Source organism: Triticum urartu, chromosome 2A, assembly GCF_056163025.1.
Source record: "Triticum urartu cultivar PI428250 chromosome 2A, HENAU_Tu73, whole genome shotgun sequence".
Lineage (NCBI taxonomy): Eukaryota > Viridiplantae > Streptophyta > Magnoliopsida > Poales > Poaceae > Triticum > Triticum urartu.
Window position 1 is genome coordinate 525,020,484 of NC_141874.1, and position 21,058 is coordinate 525,041,541.

At 44.8% G+C, this 21,058-nt stretch overlaps 2 protein-coding genes across 2 annotated transcripts; both read left to right on the top strand.

Moving 5' to 3' along the window:
* Positions 1–8,590: 8,590 nt before the first annotated feature.
* On the top strand, positions 8,591–12,031 carry FKBP53 (FK506 BINDING PROTEIN 53). The gene is made up of 12 exons (XM_048701668.2): positions 8,591–8,788; positions 8,891–8,964; positions 9,089–9,303; positions 9,434–9,561; positions 9,638–9,727; positions 10,135–10,378; positions 10,464–10,682; positions 10,769–10,991; positions 11,200–11,284; positions 11,359–11,400; positions 11,528–11,576; positions 11,657–12,031. Exons 1-12 carry the CDS (start codon positions 8,773–8,775, stop codon positions 11,733–11,735), a joined length of 1,464 nt encoding a protein of 487 aa, XP_048557625.2. The 5' UTR covers positions 8,591–8,772; the 3' UTR covers positions 11,736–12,031.
* Positions 12,032–14,533: 2,502 nt separating this feature from the next.
* On the top strand, positions 14,534–16,644 carry LOC125538412 (uncharacterized). The gene has a single exon (XM_048701669.2). It carries the CDS (start codon positions 14,549–14,551, stop codon positions 16,331–16,333), a length of 1,785 nt encoding a protein of 594 aa, XP_048557626.2. The 5' UTR covers positions 14,534–14,548; the 3' UTR covers positions 16,334–16,644.
* Positions 16,645–21,058: the final 4,414 nt, after the last annotated feature.

Here is a 21,058-nt window from a genome sequence, read left to right on the forward strand (position 1 = left end):
ACATAGTTTCTTTTAATGGAGCGTGGTATAGTTGGTACTCCTGGGTCTCCAAGTTTCTTTGGTATTCCACCCTTAAAAGTATAATTAGCAAGCATGGTAGAAATTTCAGCTTCCGGTATCTTTCTTTTATTAGTAACAATATATTTCATGTACTTAGCATAAGGATTCATTTTAAGCATATCAGTCAAACGCATACGCAAAAAGATAGGTCTAATCATTTCAGCGAAGTGCTCAAAATCCTCATCATCCTTTTTCTTGGATCGTTTAGGAGGAAAAGGCATGGGTTTCTGAACCCATGGTTCTCTTTCTTTACCGTGCTTCCTAGCAACAAAGCCTCTCTTATCATAACGTTGATTCTTTGATTATAGGTTATAAAGATCAATAGCAGGTTCAATCTCTACATCATTATCGTTGCTAGGTTGAGCATCAACATGAACATCATCATTAATATTATCACTAGGTTCATGTTCATTACCAGATTGTGTTTCGGGATCAGAAATATAAATATCATTGGGATTCTCAGATGTATCAATAATAGGTTCACTAGAAGCATGCAAAGTCCTATCATTTTTCTTTTTCTTCCTTTTAGAAGGACTAGGTGCATCAACATTAGTTCTCGGAGAATCTTGCTCAATTCTCTTAGGATGGCCTTCAGGATACAAAGGTTCCTGAGTCATTTTACCACCTCTAGTCATAACTCTAACAACATTATCATTGTTCTTATTATTTAATTCATTGAGCAAATCATTCTGAGCTTTAAGCACTTGTTCTACTTGAGTGGTAACCGTAGAAGCATGTTTACTAATAAGTTTAAGTTCACCTTTAACATTAGCCATATAATCACCCAAGTGTTCAAGCATATCAGCATTGTGTTTCAATTATCTACCAACATAAGCATTGAAGTTTTCTTGTTTAACCATAAAGTCATCAAACTCATCCAAGCATGGGCTAGCAAACTTAGTAAATGGGATTTCACATTTATCGAATGTATAGAGAGAATTTACCTTTACTACCTGTGTCGGGTTATCAAGACCATGTATTTCTTCAACAGGCGGTAAATTATTAACATATTCAGTTTTAATACCTTTTTCTTTCATAGATTTCTTTGCCTCTTGCATATCTTCAGGACTGAGAAATAGAATACCCCTTTTCTTCGTAGTTGGATTAAGAGTTGGTTTAGGAAGTGTCCAATTATTTTCATTAGTCGACATTTTATTCAATAACAATTCAGCTTGATCAACAATTCTTTCCCTGAAAACACAACCAGCACAACTATCTAGGTGGTCTCTAGAAGCATCGGTTAGCCCGTTATAAAAGATATCAAGTATTTCATTTTTCTTGAGAGGATGATCAGGCAAAGCATTAAGTAATCGGAGAAGCCTCCCCCAAGCTTGTGGGAGACTCTCTTCTTCAATTTGCACAAAATTATATATTTCCCTTAAAGCAGCTTGTTTCTTATGAGCTGGGAAATATTTAGCAGAGAAGTAATAAATCATATCATGGGGACTACGCACACAACCAGGATCAAGAGAATTAAATCATGTTTTAGCATCACCCTTTAATGAGAACAGAAACAACTTAAGGATAAAGTAATAGCGAGTTTTCTCGTCATCTGTAAAGAGGGTGGCTATATCATTTAATTTAGTAAGATGTGCCACAACAGGTTCAGATTCATAGCCATAAAAAGGATCAGATTCAACCAAAGTAATTAACTCAGGATCGACAGAGAAATCATAATCCTTATCAGTAATAAAGATAGGTGAAGTAGCAAAAGCAGGGTCATATTTCATTCTAGAATTCAAAGACTTTTCTTTAAGCTTAGCTAATAATTTTTAAAGATCAGATCTATCATTGCAAGCTAAGAAGTCTCTAGCAGTTTCTTCATCCATAACATAACCCTCAGGAACAACAGGCAATTCATATCTAGGGGGAGAATCTTCGTCATCACTTTCGTCAATATTATCAGTTTCAATAATTTCATTCTCTCTGGCCCTAGCAAGTTGTTCATCAAGAAATTCACCTAGTGGCACAGTATTATCAAGCATAGAAGTAGTTTCATCATAAGTATCAGGCAAAGCAGAAGTGGCATCATCAATAACATGCGACCTATCAGAATCAATAGCATTTGTAGGTGTCGCAAGTTTACTCAAAACAGAAGGTGAATCAAGTGCAGAGCTAGATGGCAGTTCCTTACCTCCCCTCGTAGTTGAGGGGAAAATCTTGGTTCTTTGATCTTTCAAGTTCTTCATAATGATAGCAGATATAAATCCCAAGTGACTCAAAGAATAGAGCTATGCTCCCCGGCAACGGCGCCAGAAAATAGTCTTGATAACCCACAAGTATAGGGGATCGCAACAGTTTTCGAGGGTAGAGTATTCAACCCAAATTTATTGATTCGACGCAAGGGGAGCCAAAGAATATTCTCAAGTATCAGAAGCTGAGTTGTCAATTCAACCACGCCTGGAAACTTAATATCTGCAACAAAGTGTTTAGTAGCAAAATAATATGATAGTAGTGGTAACGGTAGCAAAAGTAATATTTTTGGGTTTTGTAGTGATTGTAATAGTAGCAACAGAAAAGTAAATAAGCGAAGAACAATATATGAAAAGCTCGTAGGCATTGGATTGGTGATGGAGAATTATGTCGGATGCGATCGATCATGCAACAATTATAACATAGGGTGACACAGAACTAGCTCCAGTTCATCAATGTAATGTAGACATGTATTCCGAATATAGTCATACATGCTTATGAAAAAGAACTTGCATGACATCTTTTGTCCTACCCTCCCGTGGCAGCGGGGTCCTATTAGAAACTAAGGGATATTGAGGCCTCCTTTTAATAGAGTACCTGACCAAAGCATTAACACATAGTGAATACATGAACTCCTCAAACTACGGTCATCACCGGTAATGGTCCGGATTATTGTCACTTCGGGGTTAACGGATCATAACACATAATAGGTGACTATAGACTTGCAAGATAGGATCAAGAACTCACATATATTCATGAAAACATAATAGGTTTAGATCTGAAATCATGGCACTCGGGCCCTAGTGACAAGCATTAAGCATAGCAAAGTCATAGCAACATCAATCTCAGAACATAGTGGATACTAGGGATCAAACCCTAACAAAACTAACTCGATTACATGATAGATCTCATCCAACCCATCACCGTCCAACAAGCCTACGATGGAATTACTCACACACGGCGGTGAGCATCATGAAATTGGTGATGGAGGAAGGTTGATGATGACGATGGCGACAGATTCCCCTCTGCGGAGCCCCGAACGAACTCCAAATCAGCCCTCCGAGAGAGTTTAGGGCTTGGCGGCGCCTCCGTATCGTAAAACGCGATGAATCCTTCTCTCTGATTTTTTTCTCCCCGAACACGAATATATGGAGTTGGAGTTGAGGTCGGTGGAGCATCAGGGGGCCCATGAGGCAGGGGGCGCGCCTAGGGGGTAGGCGCGCCCCCACCCTCGTGGACAGGGTGTGGGCCCCCTAACATGGATTCTTCTTCTAGTATTTTTTATATATTCCAAAAATAATCTCCGTTGATTTTTAGGTCATTCCGAGAACTTTTATTTCTGCACAAAAATAACACCATGGCAATTCTGCTGAAAACAACGTCAGTCCGGGTTAGTTCCATTAAAATCATGCAAGTTAGAGTCCAAAACAAGGGTAAAAGTGTTTGGAAAAGTAGATACATTGGTGACGTATCAATCTCGTGACTAACTCATTAGGCACATTGCTTGCAAGCTCTTTACGATGTTGTATTACTGAGAGGGCCCATAGATCTCTCTCCGTCACATGGAGTGATAAATCACAGTTTCAATCCATGGCAACCCAACAAACACCTTCGGAGATACCTGTAGAGCACCTTTATGATCACCCAGTTACAAGTGACATTTGGATACACACTAAGTATTCCGTCGGTGTTAGGGAGTTGCACGATCTCATGGTCTTAGGAATTGATACTTGGCATGAAGAAAGCTATAGCAATAAACTGATACGATCACATGCTAAGCTTTTGGTTGGGTCTTGTCCATCACATCATTCTCCTAATGATGTGATCCCGTTATCAAATTACAACTCATGTCTATGGTTAGGGAACCTTAACCATATTTGATCAACGATCTAGTCTAGTAGAGGGTTACTAGGGACATAGTATTTGTTTATGTATTCACACATGTATTTAAGTTTTTGGCCAATACAATTCTAGCATGAAGAATAAACTTTTATCATGAACAAGGAGATATGATAATAACAAAATTATTATTACCTCTAGGGCATATTGCCAACAGTTCGTTCTCGTCTGGCCAGCTCTCCCTACTCATTTTAGTTTTCACAATCATCTGGTAGGCATAACAGACAGTAAAGTTACCACTCCATTCCCAAAAATCTCTGTCTCTCCTTGTGCATAATGGAGTTTTCAGGATCGTCTCCTCTTCAATTGGAATAAAAATAGATCAAACCAATCCCTCTCGCCAGGATGATGAGGTGGCATCAAACAACTCCACCAAAAGTGATCATCCGCTCGAAGCTATCCTTGGGAAGCCAGTTGTGATCCCAAATGCTCATGGTCTCCCCATCACCAATTCTTCTGAGAATTCCCAGAGCCATAATATCACGACCATCCATAATGGCTCGCAAAATTTGTGAAGGGTGTGGTCCCAACTTGGCTTCCAACAACAAACAACCCAGAAAATATGTTGCTTTACGTATCTTAGCACTAAGAGACGAAGTATCACACATTATTCGCCAAGCTTCTCTTAATAGAAGCACTAGATCAAATATCTTGATTACTTCCTTTGGTGATCCGGAAATGGAGCAGAAGGATTCTCGCCTTTTTCCCCATAGGTGACCCTAAGTTATCGAACCCACGGGAGGATGGTCCCCTTGAAGCTAGGGTCTCAAGCAAAATTTGTTAAAGAACAATTCCAGCTTTTGACTGGATCAAAATCAAACAACTGAAAGGGAACACTTATTATAAAAAGATATGCATGGGTATGAGGTCTTAATGTTTACAACCATATATTTATGTTGGGACCAAATATGATCTTAATTTGTGCACTGGAAGTCACCCATCGAGATGTGCTTATTATGAACCGAAGTGGGGGATGTGCCCAAATTACGTCTTGACCGACACGTGTCCTGCATCAAGAGTCATTTGTCCAACCGAAGGCCCTATCTGTCTCGCGGTGTTGCCTCAGTAATTATGATTGCTATAATCAGACGAAAACATTGTGCGTTTATTGACTACACCTCTTGTATCCCCAGGGATAGGATCTATGATACCGTACTAAACCTTTCTGTCACTGGTGATTAGAATAACACTTCACGGTCTCCCTGCCCTTAGCCTCTCTGTGGATCGCTCTCCATGATCCTGAGTACTTGCAGGGATGAATAACGCATGCGAGACAAGAGACACCTACAAAACAATTTTATTTCATACATCCGTGACGTTAATTCAAAGCACTTCCATTGATCCCCACAACAAATACATCGGGTTGCAAGGCTCTTACCTCAACCCATACCTTACTAAACTACTCAGATATGGACATCAGATCACATGAAGAACACATCATATAACACATCATGAAGGGAGATTGATTGATAATATGTCTTACAATGGATGTAGTGTGTGATACATGATTACAAGTATGATCTAGTGGAGGAAGAACTATATGGTGATGGAGATGGGAAACGACGACGACTAGGGTTGATGAGGGGGGGGGTGAAGATGACTCGGTTATGGCTCCTCTCACGCTCGTTCTGTTAACATTTTGGCCTCAACCCCTTTTATAAAAGTCGTTCAGTTGGACGAGGAGCCTCGGTTTCCACCCCATACGACCGCTCATGCGAGCGGTCACGGTCGTATGGAACACCGTCTTTTGCACTGTTTCTTTCGACGCGCCTCCTCCTGATTTCTTCTATCTCATCCTTTACTCATTTCTATGTTCTTACTTGATTTCGTCCATATTTAGCCCATTTCCTGTAGAAACACAAGAAAAGAGAGGATTTTGTGGAATCCTACGCATCCATTAGTCATTAGTAGCAATATCAGAGCGAATATCTCGATTTTAATGAAATATATCAGTTTAAATTAAGGGTAGATGGGTGTAAAAATATCACTCATCATATCGCCGGGTCATGGAAGCCAAGACCTCCTACATACTTTAGTCTGGTCAGGTCATCCCATGCTACCCAACAAGGTTTCCTTCTCCCTTGCTTGCCACCCCACCAAAATTTTCGAATAATTGACGTACATTCTCGCACAAACCTCTCGGTAATAAAAAATAAGCCATGGAGAATGGAATCGCTTATGCCACCGATTTGATGAGAACCTTCTTGCCAGCAGACGACAAAAGCTTTTCCACAAAACCCCTCACTTTCTTCCATGCTCGGTCCCTTAAATACTTGGAAGTTCCATTCTTTGAATGACCCACTTCAGTAGGCATGTTGAGATACCAATCACTTAGGAATTTATTTTAGACATATAGGGGTTGTCTGGATAGGTGGTTTGTAGAAAATCCGTTTTATATAAACTAGGAAAACGGTCTAACAACCTAAAACCACGTTTGGCTAGCCTAACTAATCTGTGGATATGGAAAACCGAATTTCCTAAAACCCAGAATTTCGTGTTTGTGGGAAAACGACTTTTAGTCGTTTTTGTAAAAACTCGATTTGCGTATCCTCGTTCCTCTCTGTTGCTGATCCTGGCGGGCCCGTTCCTAAGCAAAGACCAGCCATTTCCATGTCCTTGACTACATATCGCCGGCCTGCTCGAGTGACAGTGAGACGACGCCGGCTGTGATGGGCTCGCCGGTGAGTCGTACCACGTGGTCGTACGTCCTCGTCTGGCCGCTGTGCCACGGCCGCCGCGTTCTCCGTGTCATCCGTTCTGGTCGTCGTCGCCGCCATCGAGGTCAGCTCGTTGAGCATTCGCGGTGAGCCGTTGGCACACGACGACAAAGCAGGCGGAGTCGTATATGACTGCAGCTTGGCGTCGACCAATGGGTTTGCACCCGTTGGCACAAGCCTTTTCTCGTCCGTAACCCCAATGGTGAGGGTGCATAGCCACAGGCAGGGGCACCATGGCCATGAACGTCGACGTGCATATAGCGTGAATGACCAAGAGGAACATGGATCCGAGGAGGCTTTTGCCTTGAACCCTCATGTGTCTTTCGCGTACGTCTACATTTCATACATTTTGCAGCCGACGGATCGAATCGTTCCAGATGCTTGCCCATGGTACCAAGCTTCTACGTGTGCGTGTACGCGGCCGTCCGGCAAGATCAACCACCCAGCTCCATTACCTGCGTTCCATCGATGGAAAGGCGAGATCATGGAAGAATGTGGATAACTCTTTTCAATCCAGACGTGGTCTTCTATAAACTAAGTATTAACAAAAAAGTTTGTAAAAACTGGTTTTCCTATAAATCAGGTAAACACTCATTTTCTATAAACTCAATGCTAATATTTGTTATCCAAACAACCACATAGAGTGTTCTTAACATTATCATGAATGGACCGAGGACACCTCTTACTAAAGAAGGTGAAAGAGTTATCATGATTCACTCTCTGTCGGGAAGCACCACAATATGTGGTAACACATATTTTGGTACTATAACTGCCCCCTCACACTAGACTTGAAAAAGCATCGGGTTGTCATCTGGAAAAAAGGTGGTTAACAGTCAGGAATGTTGGGGCCACCTTGATGTCACCCAAATTTGATGAATGGGAACTGGATCTTAAACGTCACGAAAGGCCCTCTGTCGCAATCAGTAAACCATAAGAGTTTATTAGATCTCTCTATTGAATACCTCTAGGGTTTTAAACTATTCAAGTCTCTCCCCGTTAAAAAAGACAAAAAGATATTGACTCGACTATTCCCATCGCTATTTCAATCCAAGGTTGAGCACGTCCAAGCTTGGCCATAATAGCCTGGAGATAAGGCCACTCAAGCCTATCATATGCTTTCTTCATATCTACCTACAGAGCACAATAGTTGTGTGGCTTTGCCTTGCCACGCTTCATAAAATGGCAAACATTCATACACACAAATGATATTATCCGTAATAAGCCTATCATGCACGACAATGCACCTTCGGCTCGCTCAGTGCTTGTAGTCATCGCCAAATTGTCTACGGACCTGGATGTAATTTTTTACTTCTAGTGTTCTTTGTACTCTCTTAATATTTTTGTTGCGAGAAATACTACCTTATAGTTGATGAATAGATTAGAAGCTTTCTCGCAAAATAAAATAAAATTCAAGTACAAGCTAAAAGTAATAAAACTATATATAGAGAAAAGAAAAGCAATGGAGAAATCTGAAAAAAAAGAAAAGGAAACGCAAAAAATAGAAAAAGGGAAATAAAAATAAAAATAAAAATAAAAGAATGCAAGGAGGAAAAAAAGGCACCGTGGAAAACCAAAATATATACAGGCCCAGGCGCCCAGCCCGACTATAACCATACAACGACGTTTTAACGCGTCAAATTCCCCGTTCTCTTTGGAGGCCCATCCTGCAATACTGAAGGCCCAAATCCCATGCGAAATCGCACAAGTTGGTTGCGTTGCGCGTCCTTCCTCTCCGCCGCTCCCCTAAACCCCATTTTTAGGGTTTGTCGCCGCCCTCCGCCCAGCTCCCCCCTCTTCTACCACCTCCTCGAAGCATCCAAACCCCTAGCCGTTTTAAGCCAATCTCCTCCCATCGAGAGAGAGGCATCTTGCGGCGCATCGGCACATTCGTTGAGTCGCAGACATGTCTTCGTTTTGGGGTAAGCATCCGGCTCGCTCGCCATGGCCGCCGCCGTCAATTTCTCCGTCTTCTCCCTTTTCCTTTTCATGTCTAATCGCTTGGCCGCTTGCTTCGCTTGCAGGCGCGGAGGTGAAGCCCGAGAAGCCCTACACGCACACCCACAGCCCGCGCCGCGGCCGCCTGCGCCTCACCCAGGTCCGCGATTTCTCGCCCTTAACCTACGATTTCCTCTGTTAATGTCACGAGATGGTTAGGGTTCCTGGTTGCCATCCTGCTACGTTGTGTGACCGTGTCTGATTTTGTTGGTTGGACAACGCAGGCGACTCTGGGGGCCGAGGTTGGCAAGGTGGAGAAGGGGAAGACGGACTTGGTGCAGCTGCAGTGCACTGTTAAGAACAAGGAGCCTGTGTATCTCTGCGCCCTGATACCGGGGCAGTCGGTGACTTGCCACTTGGACCTTGAGTTCGAGGAGAAGTTCGTGACGTTCTCGGTGCTTGGGTCAAGGAGCGTCCACTTGGCTGGCTACTATGTTGGGTATCCTTTGTTTCGTTTCTGTTACCTATTTTTCTTTCATGGTGAATTGATGATAGTTCATTACTGGGATTATTTTCTCTGGTCGAGAGTTGTTGTCAGTGTGGTTTCCTTTCCTTAATTATTTTGTCAGTGATGTGTACGAGGACATCGGTGATAGTGATACTGGTAGTGAGTCACTTCAAGGCTCCGATGATGATTTCATGGCATCTGATGACGATGATGTGGTCATTCCAGTATCCCATGGCCAGATGAACACAGGTATGCTTGTAAATTTGATCCCATTGTGCAAGCCATGCCGTTGTATTACTGATTCTGACGAGCCTGGGATGTTCAGACAGCGAAGATGATTCAGACTATGACGAGGACTATGATTCAGAGGATGATGAGGATTTGATCTACAACCAGGGTAGAGGCAAGAGTTCAGGTAATGCTTCCAATTCCATTTCCTAGGTCCCGACGTTCCATGATGTAAGCAATTTCTTTTGTTGGAAAATGTGCATAGGAGAGCTATTGTACATAGTCAGTCATATGTAGGCCTAGTAAGTGCTTGTCTGGATGTGTATATCAGGTTAGCACTGATTAGTATTTCACCGGTATGTTGGATTAGATGGTATATGCCAGTTTCTTAGGCCTAGATTCTTTAGATAGCACTGTGAATTTATGTGCATGCTTATATAGAATCAGCATTGTTAATCCTGTCCTTATTTGTCCTTCAAATAAAATAGAAGTCATGTTGCCATTTGTGGTATTGGCGTTTAGCTGCATGGGCTATTGGCCTTCAGGCCTCAGATCATCTCATGATTTTTCTTTCAATTTGGGCAAATTTTGCAGTTGTCATTGAGGAGATTCAAGAGGATGAGAAGCCTGTTGATGATAATTCTCGACTTCAGCTTGCTGTTAGGACCCCACCTGCTGAATCCGTGGAAAGTGAAGATGAAGACGGCTTTCCTGTTTCTGAATCAAAGAAGAGTTCTAAAGGTAGTTCCAAGAAGGCTAAGAATCTAAATAATGGGACTAGTACTGAAGACAGGAAAAGGAAAAGTGATGCTATTAATGATCCTCACAAGTCGTCAGGGTACATGCTAGTTCACTGTTTTCCCCTTGCTGATTTGTTTAATCACGATGAAGCAACATGTGTTTAATTTTGCCTGTCATCCCAGGGAGGTTAATGCTGAAAATGATGTGGTTTCAAAGAAAAAGAAAAAGGACAAGGACAAAAGGAATGCTGTGAACAGTGAGAAGGTAAACGATGAAGAGAAGGAGGTGAAGCTAGCTTCCTCAGCTGACACTGTTGCAGCCAAACAGAAGAAAAAGAAAAGCAAGAAGCAAAGTACTTCTGAAGGTGACACTGATAAGCAAGCTGATAAAAAAACCATAACGTACGTATGTTAAGCTGTCATATATTGTGTCTGGCTTTCCATACTGAGTGCATTTCTGATGGAATCATCTCATTTCTTTGTTATAGAGACAATGATGAGGAGCCTAGCAAACAGGGGGCCAAGAAAAAGAAGAACAAGAAGAAAACAAAGGAGAACAATGGAAGTGAGAACCAGGCAGCGACTGATGTTATGAATTCAGCTAGCAAGGAGCAGACATCACCCAAAGCACGGACTTATGGCAATGGTTTGATTGTTCAGACGGTGGCGTTGGGCAAACCAGATGGTAAAAAAGCTACCCCTGGGAAAAAGGTAAACATTTTTTAGGTTGCACCAGAAGAACTCCGTTCAGACTACCATTTATTAATGCAATTTCTCAGTATTTTCAATGCTCAGTGTAATCAGTATGTACTTGCCTTTGCATTGTTCTAATTAATTTGATCACGTAAAGAGTTTTGTATGCTTGGATTATTATGTATATATTTTAACTATTATTACTGACAATTGAATTCTTCTTTAGGTTTTTGTCACGTACACTGGCAAGTTGAAGAATGGCAAGATTTTTGACTCTAATGTTGGTCGGAAGCCTTTTGCGTTTAGGCTGGGTAAGTTCTGATGTTTTACCCTCTAGCGCACTTGTATTCTTGTTAGTATTGGTTTTAATGTCACTTTCATGCAGGTATTGGACAGGTTATTAAAGGCTGGGACATTGGTGTCAACGGTATTTAATTTCTCAAATTGTCATCCAACACATAACTGTAGCTATTGCATATGTTGTACTACTCCATGCCTGATACATGCGGTTAGTTCATAATCTCTTATGATCCTGTCTCGTTTGCTTGTTATAGGTATGCGCATTGGGGACAAAAGAAAGCTTACCATTCCACCATCTATGGGGTAGGACATATATACTGCTTCTACATCGCTTTTACATCAGGAGCTGCTTGTTTCGATTCTGATTTGTTCTCTCTTTGTAGCTATGGAAACCAGAAGGCCGGGGAGATACCGCCGAACTCAACTCTTCTGTTTGATGTGGAGCTAATGAATGTACATTGAAGAGGTGACCGGGGTTACCAAAAGGGACGAGGACAAACTGAGACGGTTGTGCAAGTTCAAGAAACACCATTTTCCTCCGTCATCGCCATAGCTTCAGTCAACAACATCCTACAGTCGTCTTCATGTACCTTGTTTTTCCATCAGCTCTACATGTCAACTAAGCCATCTGGGCTTTTTGTGGGGGCGTAACATTGGCCTGGGCTGCAACTGAACTTGTCACTCTGATGATTTTGTGGCCCGTTTTGACATTCTGGAAAGACTTGTTATGAAGGAATGGAGGTCACAGTTTTGAACTATCGTAGGACATACTAGTTGCTCCATTTTCCGTTCACGCATTCTGTATGTTGGTTGGATCTCATGTTCTGCTGGTTGAATCTGATTTTCCACCTTTTGGCTGAAGTCGAATCTGGTTGCCCCAAATCGCAGGAGAAAATATCAGGAGAGAACCATGCAATTTCGACTTCAAACTAAATAATTTAGCAGATGGTATTTATAATAGAATAAATAAATAAACTAGGTCATAATAGTAAAGAAAATGAAAATAATCATCATTATACATTGCTGCATACCTTGAACTAGTACGATTTAGATAAAAAAAAAGGGAAACGTTTACGCATGGTGCGCCGACAGAATGCTTGGGCCGGTCGCTTCGCCATGCTGGCGCTAGCCACCAGGAAGGCAACACAATGCTTGGGCCGGTCGCTTCGCCATGCTGGCGCTAGCCACCAGGAAGGCAACACGTGTACCTTATATTCTTCCCAACTCTCGCATCCACTCCTTCCTCGCGGCCGTGACATCGCTTTCCCCCATCGCTTTCCGTTCCGCCTCGCCTCCTCTGCCATAGCACCAGGCAGCTTCGAGCACTCCTCCCTTCGCACCTCACGCTGCACCTCCTCCATGGGGATGCTGCTCCCATGTGTCGTCACCCCGAGGCGCTGCTACCATAGGGCGCCATGGCCTGCGAGCTCAAGGTCAGGGCGGCCATGGCTTACGAGCTCGGGGCGGACTGCGACGGGGGCTCCTACGAGCTGCTATGGACGCCATAGCTTATGAGCTCAGGGGCAGAACGACGACGGGGAGACTGCGAGCTGCTATGGGCGACACCGTTGAGCATTTGCTGCTGGGAGAATCTTACCGGAGCTGTGAGCATCAAGCGACACCTCCCATGTTACAACCGGTGTTCAAGGAAGGTACCACAGGCGCCGCAAAAAGCTTCAACCGGCGTCGTCAAATGCTGGAACCGCTCAGTGCCATCGCGAAAAGCTACAATCGGCGTCGCAAAAAGCTTCGACCAGCGTCACAAAAAGCTTCAACCACGACGACATATGTCAGGGTTGGCTACTGCCAATACCAAAAAAGCTGCAACCGCATCGCAAAAAGCTACAACTGACGTCGCAAAAAGCTTCAACCATGGCAATGGATGCTGGGGCTGACCACTGCCACAAGAAAAAGCTGCAAGGGACGACGAAGAAAGCTACAACCGGCATCGCAAAAAGTTTCAAAGAACGACGATGGAAAGCTACGGGGAGGACAGCGAAGCTACGACTGGGTGTTGACGAAAGCTGCAACCGGCTTCGCGATTTGCTTCAAACGGCACCAAGAAAGATACCACCGGCGAGAAAGATGCTACATCCGTCGCCGGTGAAGATGCATCCATTGCCGGCAAAGATGCATCCGTCGATGGCGGCGCTGTGACGACATGGCGGAGGTGTTGGAACCGGCTGGCAGAGGTGTTGCATCCGTTGCCAGGGAAGCTGCATCCCCTGTCGTCGGTGCTGGGTGAGGTGCTGAAATCGCTCGACGGAGGTGTTGCATCCATTTGCTGGCAAAGCTACATCCACGGCTGGCAAAGCTGCATCCATCGCCCAATTTCGCATTTTTGTTACTACTATTTTTTTTTGCTGGAACCATCACAAGTTTTTGCTGCCACCGATTTTTTTTGGGTTTGCTTGAACCAGCCCTCAATTTTGTAATTTTTGCTACCACCGGCATTTTAGTTTGCTGGAGCGAGCTTCATTTTTTTGCTACCACCGGCATTTTTTGATTTGCTGAAAGAACGTCCAATTTGCTTTATTTGCTACCATTGTATTTTTGATTTGCTGGAACCAGTGCCATTTTTTGATTTGCTGGAACCAACCCCCAATTTTGTAATATTTGCTACCACCGTCTTTTTGGATGCGAACCACGGCGTCGTCGCCATTGAATCTGCAGGGAGGCAGGCGGGGGGCAGCACCGACGAGGGGTGAGCGGCGACTGTCGACGGCGGGGCATGGCGAGCTTGGAGGCCGGTCGTCCCGCTCGGGGTAATCGGTGAGGGGTCACTCGGGGTAATCAACGCGGGCCTGGGGCGGCCGTGTCGCTCGGGAAGAAGAGGAAGGCGAGGGACGGGGAAGAAAAGGATGCGGAAGCCAGATCAAACGGCGATGCTGCGCTGCATCGGGCGGCTGGGGCGTGACTGGCCCAACTATTGGGCCAGCGCGCCGGCGCCTAATAGTCGCCAAAAAAAATCTACGTGTTTCTAGAACGTCTCTTTTCGTTTTCCCTTTTTTTTAGTGAGAACATCACCTGCTTAACATTTCTTTATATGTTTTTAGAAGTTCCAAACATGATTTTGATCTGGTTTTCAGCGGACATTTTCTCGAAAAATAGAATTGAACTTTGCTTATCCTGCGTACTTTGTATTTTTCGAAGTGCAATTGTTTTGTTTGTGCTGGGATTTTCTACGCGACTCTACTTTACAGTTGGACGATGAGCGCCCACAACACATACACGGCTCATCCCCTGCCCGAAACAAGGAAATCCAGACACGCACGATGCTTTCGTCGCCATCTCCTCCCACCCTCTGCACCCTCCTCCTCCCCTCACCCCCTCCCTCCTTCTCCGGCCACCCCCGCCACCCGCGCCGCACATCCCTAAGCCGCCCACGCAGCTCCAACCCCAACGCGCCGAGCTTCGCCAAGCCCAACCCCGACCCACCCCCGCCTCCGCCGCGCCGTCTGCACGCTGAGGACCGCCGCCTGAGCTCGCTCGTCCACCGCGGCGACCTCGACGCGGCGCTCCGCGTCGTCGAGTCTTCTCCCTGCCCGCCCGACGTCCTGCTCGCCAACAAGCTCGTCCGCGACCTCTGCCGCCGGGGCCGCCTCAACGACGCCGCGCGCGTCGTTGAGGCGTGCGGCTCGGCGGCCACGGCCGTCACGTACAGCGCCCTGGCCGACGGGTACTGCCGCGTGGGGAGGCTCGACGAGGCGCGCCGCGTCGTGGACGGCATGCCCGTGCGCCCCAGCGCGTACGCCTACAACCCGCTCATCCACGCGCTGTGCGTGCGCGGCCAGGTCACGGACGCGCTCGTGGTGCTCGACGGTATGCTCTCCCGGGGTTGCCCCCCTGACGTCGTCACCTACAACATCCTCCTTGAGGCGACGTGCAAGGGCAGCGGGTACAGGCAGGCCATGGAGCTGATCGATCTGATGCGCGCAGAGGGGTGCACGCCAACCAACGTGACATACAATGTTATCATGGACGGGATGTGCAGGGAAGGCGATGTGGACGGTGCCCGTGAGTTACTGAAGAACTTGCCTTCTCATGGGTGCACGCCAAATACCGTCAACTACAACACTATCTTGAAAGGTTTGCGCACCGCCGGGCGGTGGGCGGACGTTGAGGAGCTTATAGACGAGATGTTCAGGGAGAATTGTCCCCCGAGTGAAGCAACTCTCAGTGTGGTCATCACTTCCTTGTGTCAACAACAAGGATTGCTCCAGCAGGCGATTAGGCTTCTCGACAAAATGTCAAAGCATGAATGCACGGCAAATATTGCTACTTACAATGCTGTCATCAGTGCCCTTTGTGAGCAAGGCCATGTGGCTAATGCCTTGGAGTTACTAGTGAAGATGGAATCCCATGGTTGCAAGCCTAAGACCACTACCTATAACATTCTAGTGAAGGCTTTGTGCAGTGGTGATTGTTGGGAGGATGTTGAGGAGCTAATGCCGAAGACGAGCCAAACTGATCAACCTCAAGACATTTCGCCATTCAATACGCTCATTGGCATCTTGTGCCAAAAAGGGTTGACGCTGAAGGCCATGGAAGTATTTAAGCAAATGCCCAAGAAAGGCTGCTATCCTGATTCAGTCACTTACAATACACTAATAGACGGGCTTGCGAAAACTGGCAACATGGAGCAATCCCTTGAGTTGTTGAATGAAATGGGCAACAAAGGATTCAACTCAGAGGTAAAATATGAGCTGTTGGCTGAGTTTCTGGATGAAGAGGATAAAGTTGAAGAGGCAATCCAGGTGGTTCATAAACTGCAAGATACAGGCATATCACCCCATGCTGTTCTCTACAATACAATACTCTTAGGGCTTTGTAGAAACGGCAAAACAGATCATGCTATTGATATTTTTGCTGATATGGTGTCTGATGGTTGCATGCCTGATGAATCAACTTACGTTATACTCATTGATGGTTTGGCACACGAAGGCTATATGAAGGAGGCAAGAGAATTGTTAAGCAAGTTGAGCGCTAGAGATGTCGTCGTTGAAAATTTGACCAACAATGATGCTTCGCTGTTTGATCAAAATATCCACACTTCTTGAGTTATGATGACACCTCAATGAGGCTAGCTTGTGTTTTTTAACCTTGTTATGTGATAGCGATGGGGTAGGATAGTGCTTACACACTGCTTCAGTTTTGTTGATATGTAAGTTCTCTCTGCTTTAGATTGTTGTGTAACAATGTGCTCCAATATCTTGCAATTTTGGCTGGTCATAATTGCAATATTCATGGGTAGCTTAATAGTTACAGGATACCAGTGTGTTGGAATGCAAAATATGATAGTACAATAAACTGATAACCACAGAATAGGATATTTCAGACCTTGGTATAATACATTTTTTCTTTGTGGAAAGGATGGTAACTTGATCAAAATATGATGGTACTGGCGCTGGGACTCAAGCTATGGTCAAGTAGCTGGATTGTTGTGTGCCTGGCTGCCTGCAGATGTTTTTTCTTAGTAAAGTATCTTTCCGTACAGAGTTGGAGCTAGGATTTAGGCTTAGGGCCTGTTCTGAAGTCCTCCAACTTCAAAAAACTCCATAAATCCAGCTTCTTTTCATGGCTTCTTGCTCTACATAACGATTTCTTTCCGTTCGGGAGTTAAATCAGCTTCTACTTCGCCATCTTTAGCTAGCAGCGGTTGTTGGGCTGTCCACCACCATACTGGGCCGGCTAGAACCAGCCCAGGATGGCTGCCGAGGGGAGACGTGGTACCTGTTCGTAGCGACAGTTGGCTCTCGAGGGGATGAATCGTTTTCTTTGGTGTGGCTGCGCGAAACGTTATACTTGGCGATGGCATTTCGGCTGTAATATGGGTGAACTCTAGATTCTCGTTTTTGTGAAGCTGGGCTGGCCTCGCTCTAGATTTTTGCACCAGGATCGACCACAACTTCTTGAAGCTAGCTTCTTGCTGTTATTTCGTTCGGCTCAGCTCCGCACGAGGAGTTTGTGAAGTGTGGAGTGGGAGGACTTCAGAATAGGCCCACTAGTGCCTAGATTTTCTTTATTTTTGCACGAAAAGTCCAGCTATAATTTACTGTGCGGAACAAGTTTATGTAGGCACCACCGTACAAGCCAATAATCAAACTACATGGACTATGGCTGAAGATGGAAAACAAAGTATGGCATCAATACTTTGCTAGAATACATCATAATTATTGATGCAAGATTAAGATGGGAGGATGTTGAGGAGCTTACCGCAAAGATGGTCAGAGATACCCCCTCCGATAAAAAAAAGTGTTGTGGCTTTAGTTCAAATTTGAACTAAAGCTGAACTAAAGTCACACCACTTTGTTTGGATTGGAGGGAGTAATTGACTTGACCCCGGAGTGAAGCTGATGAACATCATCAATTGAGCGCGTGAAAGAGCATTGCTCCAGTGATTAACAATGGGGAACCGTTGTGCTGGAGCCCAGAGAGGACCGCGATAGGAGTTTTACTAGGTAGTAATGATAGTGAAATTTCAAATTCTGTTAATGATCTCCTGGATTCAGAGGCTGAGCGGGCTTTAGAGATGATTCATAACTTAGCAGAGGTTAAGCCCATGAGTGATTCCGACTTTGATGCTTTGGGGGTCAGGGTGCTCGATAATTTTTGTGCGGATCTTATACCTCCCCTACCTGAGTCGGAGGTGGAGGATGATACATCTGAGCATGTCGTGGTTAGACCTTCTGAGACTGGTTGTGAGGACCGGCTGGAGAGTCAGAACATTCCTAAACGCAAATGGAAGCGGAAGGTTTACCCGGTGTCCGCAGTGCGTAGGAGTGCTAGGATCCGTACGACAAAAAAATTCCATGATGAATTATGAAAGGAATCTTTTGGAATAGTAGAGGTCTGAAAGACTTGGCTAAAAGAAGATTTTTTGCATAGGCGTCTATCGAGCATAGGTTAGATTTTATCGCTTTGTCGGAAACTGGCAGAGATAATTTTGTGCCACAATTTCTGAATACTTTGTCGGGAGGTATTGATTTTGACTGGCACTGTCTGCCACCGAGAGGGAGATCGGGTGGGATCTTACTCGGAGTTAGATGCGATTCGCTCGAAGTTCGAAGTGTGGTAATGGGAGATTTTGCAGTTAAGTTTCGGGTGCGGTCGAAGGCAGATGCGTTCAATTGGGCTCTGGTGGCGGTATATGGTGCCACACAGCCCGAACTCAAACCCGAGTTCTTGGCTGATCTGGTTAGGATTTGCGGCTCTGAGCAGCTTCCTATCCTGGTGGGGGGTGATTTCAACATCGTTAGAAGGCGTGAGGAGAAGAACAATGATAACTTTGATGGCAGATGGTCGTTCATGTTTAATACTATCATTGAAAGCTTGGATCTGAGAGAGATTGAGCTTTCGGGAAGAAAATTCACTTGGGCTAACGCGTTGCCAAATCCGACATTTGAAAAGTTGGATCGAGTGTTGGCTAGCGTCGAATGGGAACAGAAGTTTCCCTTTATAACAGTTCAGACTCTTTCCCGTGGAATTTCTGACCACACACCTTTATTTCTGGACTTTGGTGAGGCCACCCACTTGGGAAACAAAAATTCATTTTCGTTCGAGCTTGCTTGGTTTGAACGAGACGGCTTCTTTGATCTCGTAGCCAGAGAGTGGGCTAAGGATGCAGGAGGTAGGACTGCACTTGAGCGCTGGCAGAATAAGATCAGGCACTTGAGAAGTTTCCTGCGTGGGTGGGCTAAGCATCTTAGTGGGATTTATAAGGTCGAAAAGGAACGACTCCTTTCCCTTATTCAGTCCTTAGATATAAAAGCAAAAACCACAGTTTAGTCGGCCTCGGAGTTTCAGGCCAAGCTTGACGTTGAGATGAGGCTGAAAGAGCTTCTTCGTGAAGAGGAATTGAAGTGGGCGTTGCGGGCCAAGGTCCGACGAGTAGTCCAGGGACACATGAACACTCAATTCTTTCACATGATCACTAATGTTAAACACAGAAAGAAGAGGATCTTTCAGCTTGAACAAGATGAAGGAACGATTTTAGGACAGGAGAACCTAAAATTATACATTACCGAGTATTACAAGCAGTTGTTTGGACCTCCAGAGGATAACTGTGTGTCTCTGGATGAGTCTAGGATTGAGGATGTTCCTCAACTAACTGCAGTGGAGAATAATATTTTGGGCGCTCCTTTTACTGAGAAAGAAGTGTTTGAGGCCATATCGCAGATGAAAAATAATAAGGCTCCCGGCCCGGGTGGACTTCCGGCTGAATTCTATAAGTGTTGGCATATTATTAAGGGGGATCTGTTGCCTTTGTTCAATGATCTATTCTCTAGACAGGTTCAGCTTTTTTAACTGGATTTTGGAACGATTACCCTGCTTCCTAAGAAAACAGAGGCTGTGAGAATTGAGCAATTCAGGCCCATCTGTCTTCTTAATGTTAGTTTCAAAATTTTTACCAAGGTCGGGACTAATAGGCTCACACAGATTGCGCATGCTGTGGTGCAGCCTACCCAAACTGCTTTCATGCCGGACATGAACATCCTCGAAGGGGTTGTGGTCCTTCATGAAACGCTCCATGAGATTCACACGGAAAAACTAGATGAAGTTGTTTTCAAGGTGGATTCCGAGAAAGCGTATGATAAAGTCAAATGGCCTTTCCTTCAATAGGCCTTACGCATGAAGGGTTTTGATGAAGCTTGGCAACGCCAGGTAGAATCTTTCATGCAAAAAGGAAGTGTTGGAATTAAAGTGAATGACGACATAGGTCATTATTTCCAGACACACAAGGGCCTGAGACAAGGTGATCCAATGTCTCCTATTCTGTTCAACATTGTGGTTGACATGTTGGCAATTCTGATAGAAAGGGCAAAGGAGGCCGGTCAGGTGGGTGGCTTGGTGCCTCATCTAGTTGATGGTGGTGTGTCCATCCCGCAGTACGCTGATACAATCATCTTTATGGAGCACGACTTGGCAAAAGCGAGAAATATGAAGCTGGTGTTATGCTTATTTGAACAATTAACCGGATTGAAGATCAATTTTCATAAAAGCGAGTTGTTCTGCTTTGGTAGAGCCAATGAGGAACAAGAGGCCTATAGGAAATTGTTTGGATGCGAATTGGGGGCATTACCTTGCACATACTTAGGTATACCCATTCACCATCGTAAGCTGACAAACAGAGAATGGAAGTGCATCGAGGATCGGTTTGAGAAGAAACTGAGTTGCTGGAAGGGCAAACTCATGTCATATGGAGGCCGACTGATTCTTATTAATTCGGTGCTCATGAGTATGTCAATGTTTCTCTTATCTTTCTTTGAAGTTCCAGTTGGTGTTAGGAAAAGGCCGGACTTCTATCGATCCCGGTTCTTCTGGCAGAGTGATGAACTAAAGAGAAAATACCGACTTGCCAAATGGGATATCATCTGTCGACCAAAGGACCAGTGGGCCTTGGTATCGAGAATCTTGAAGTCAATAACATATGTCTTCTCAGTAAGTGGCTGTATATACTATGTGACGCCCCGTGACCGATGTGCCAGGTGTCGTCCAGTTATTCGCTGTTGTTGCCATGTCATTCGCTTGCGTGTTGCATCTTGTCATGTCATCATGTGCATTGCATCATCATGTTTTCAAAACTTGCATCCGCCCGGGTTCCCACAGTTCTCTTCGTTGTCTGTTCTGAGCCCAGACACACTTGCACGCGCCCGCGGCATGTCCGAATAGTATTTTATAAGTGTCCGGAAAATGTTCTCGGAATGGGATGAGAGTTGACATGTGGTCTTATTATAGTGTAGATAGACCGCCTGTCAAGTTTCATCGCATTCGGAGATCATTTG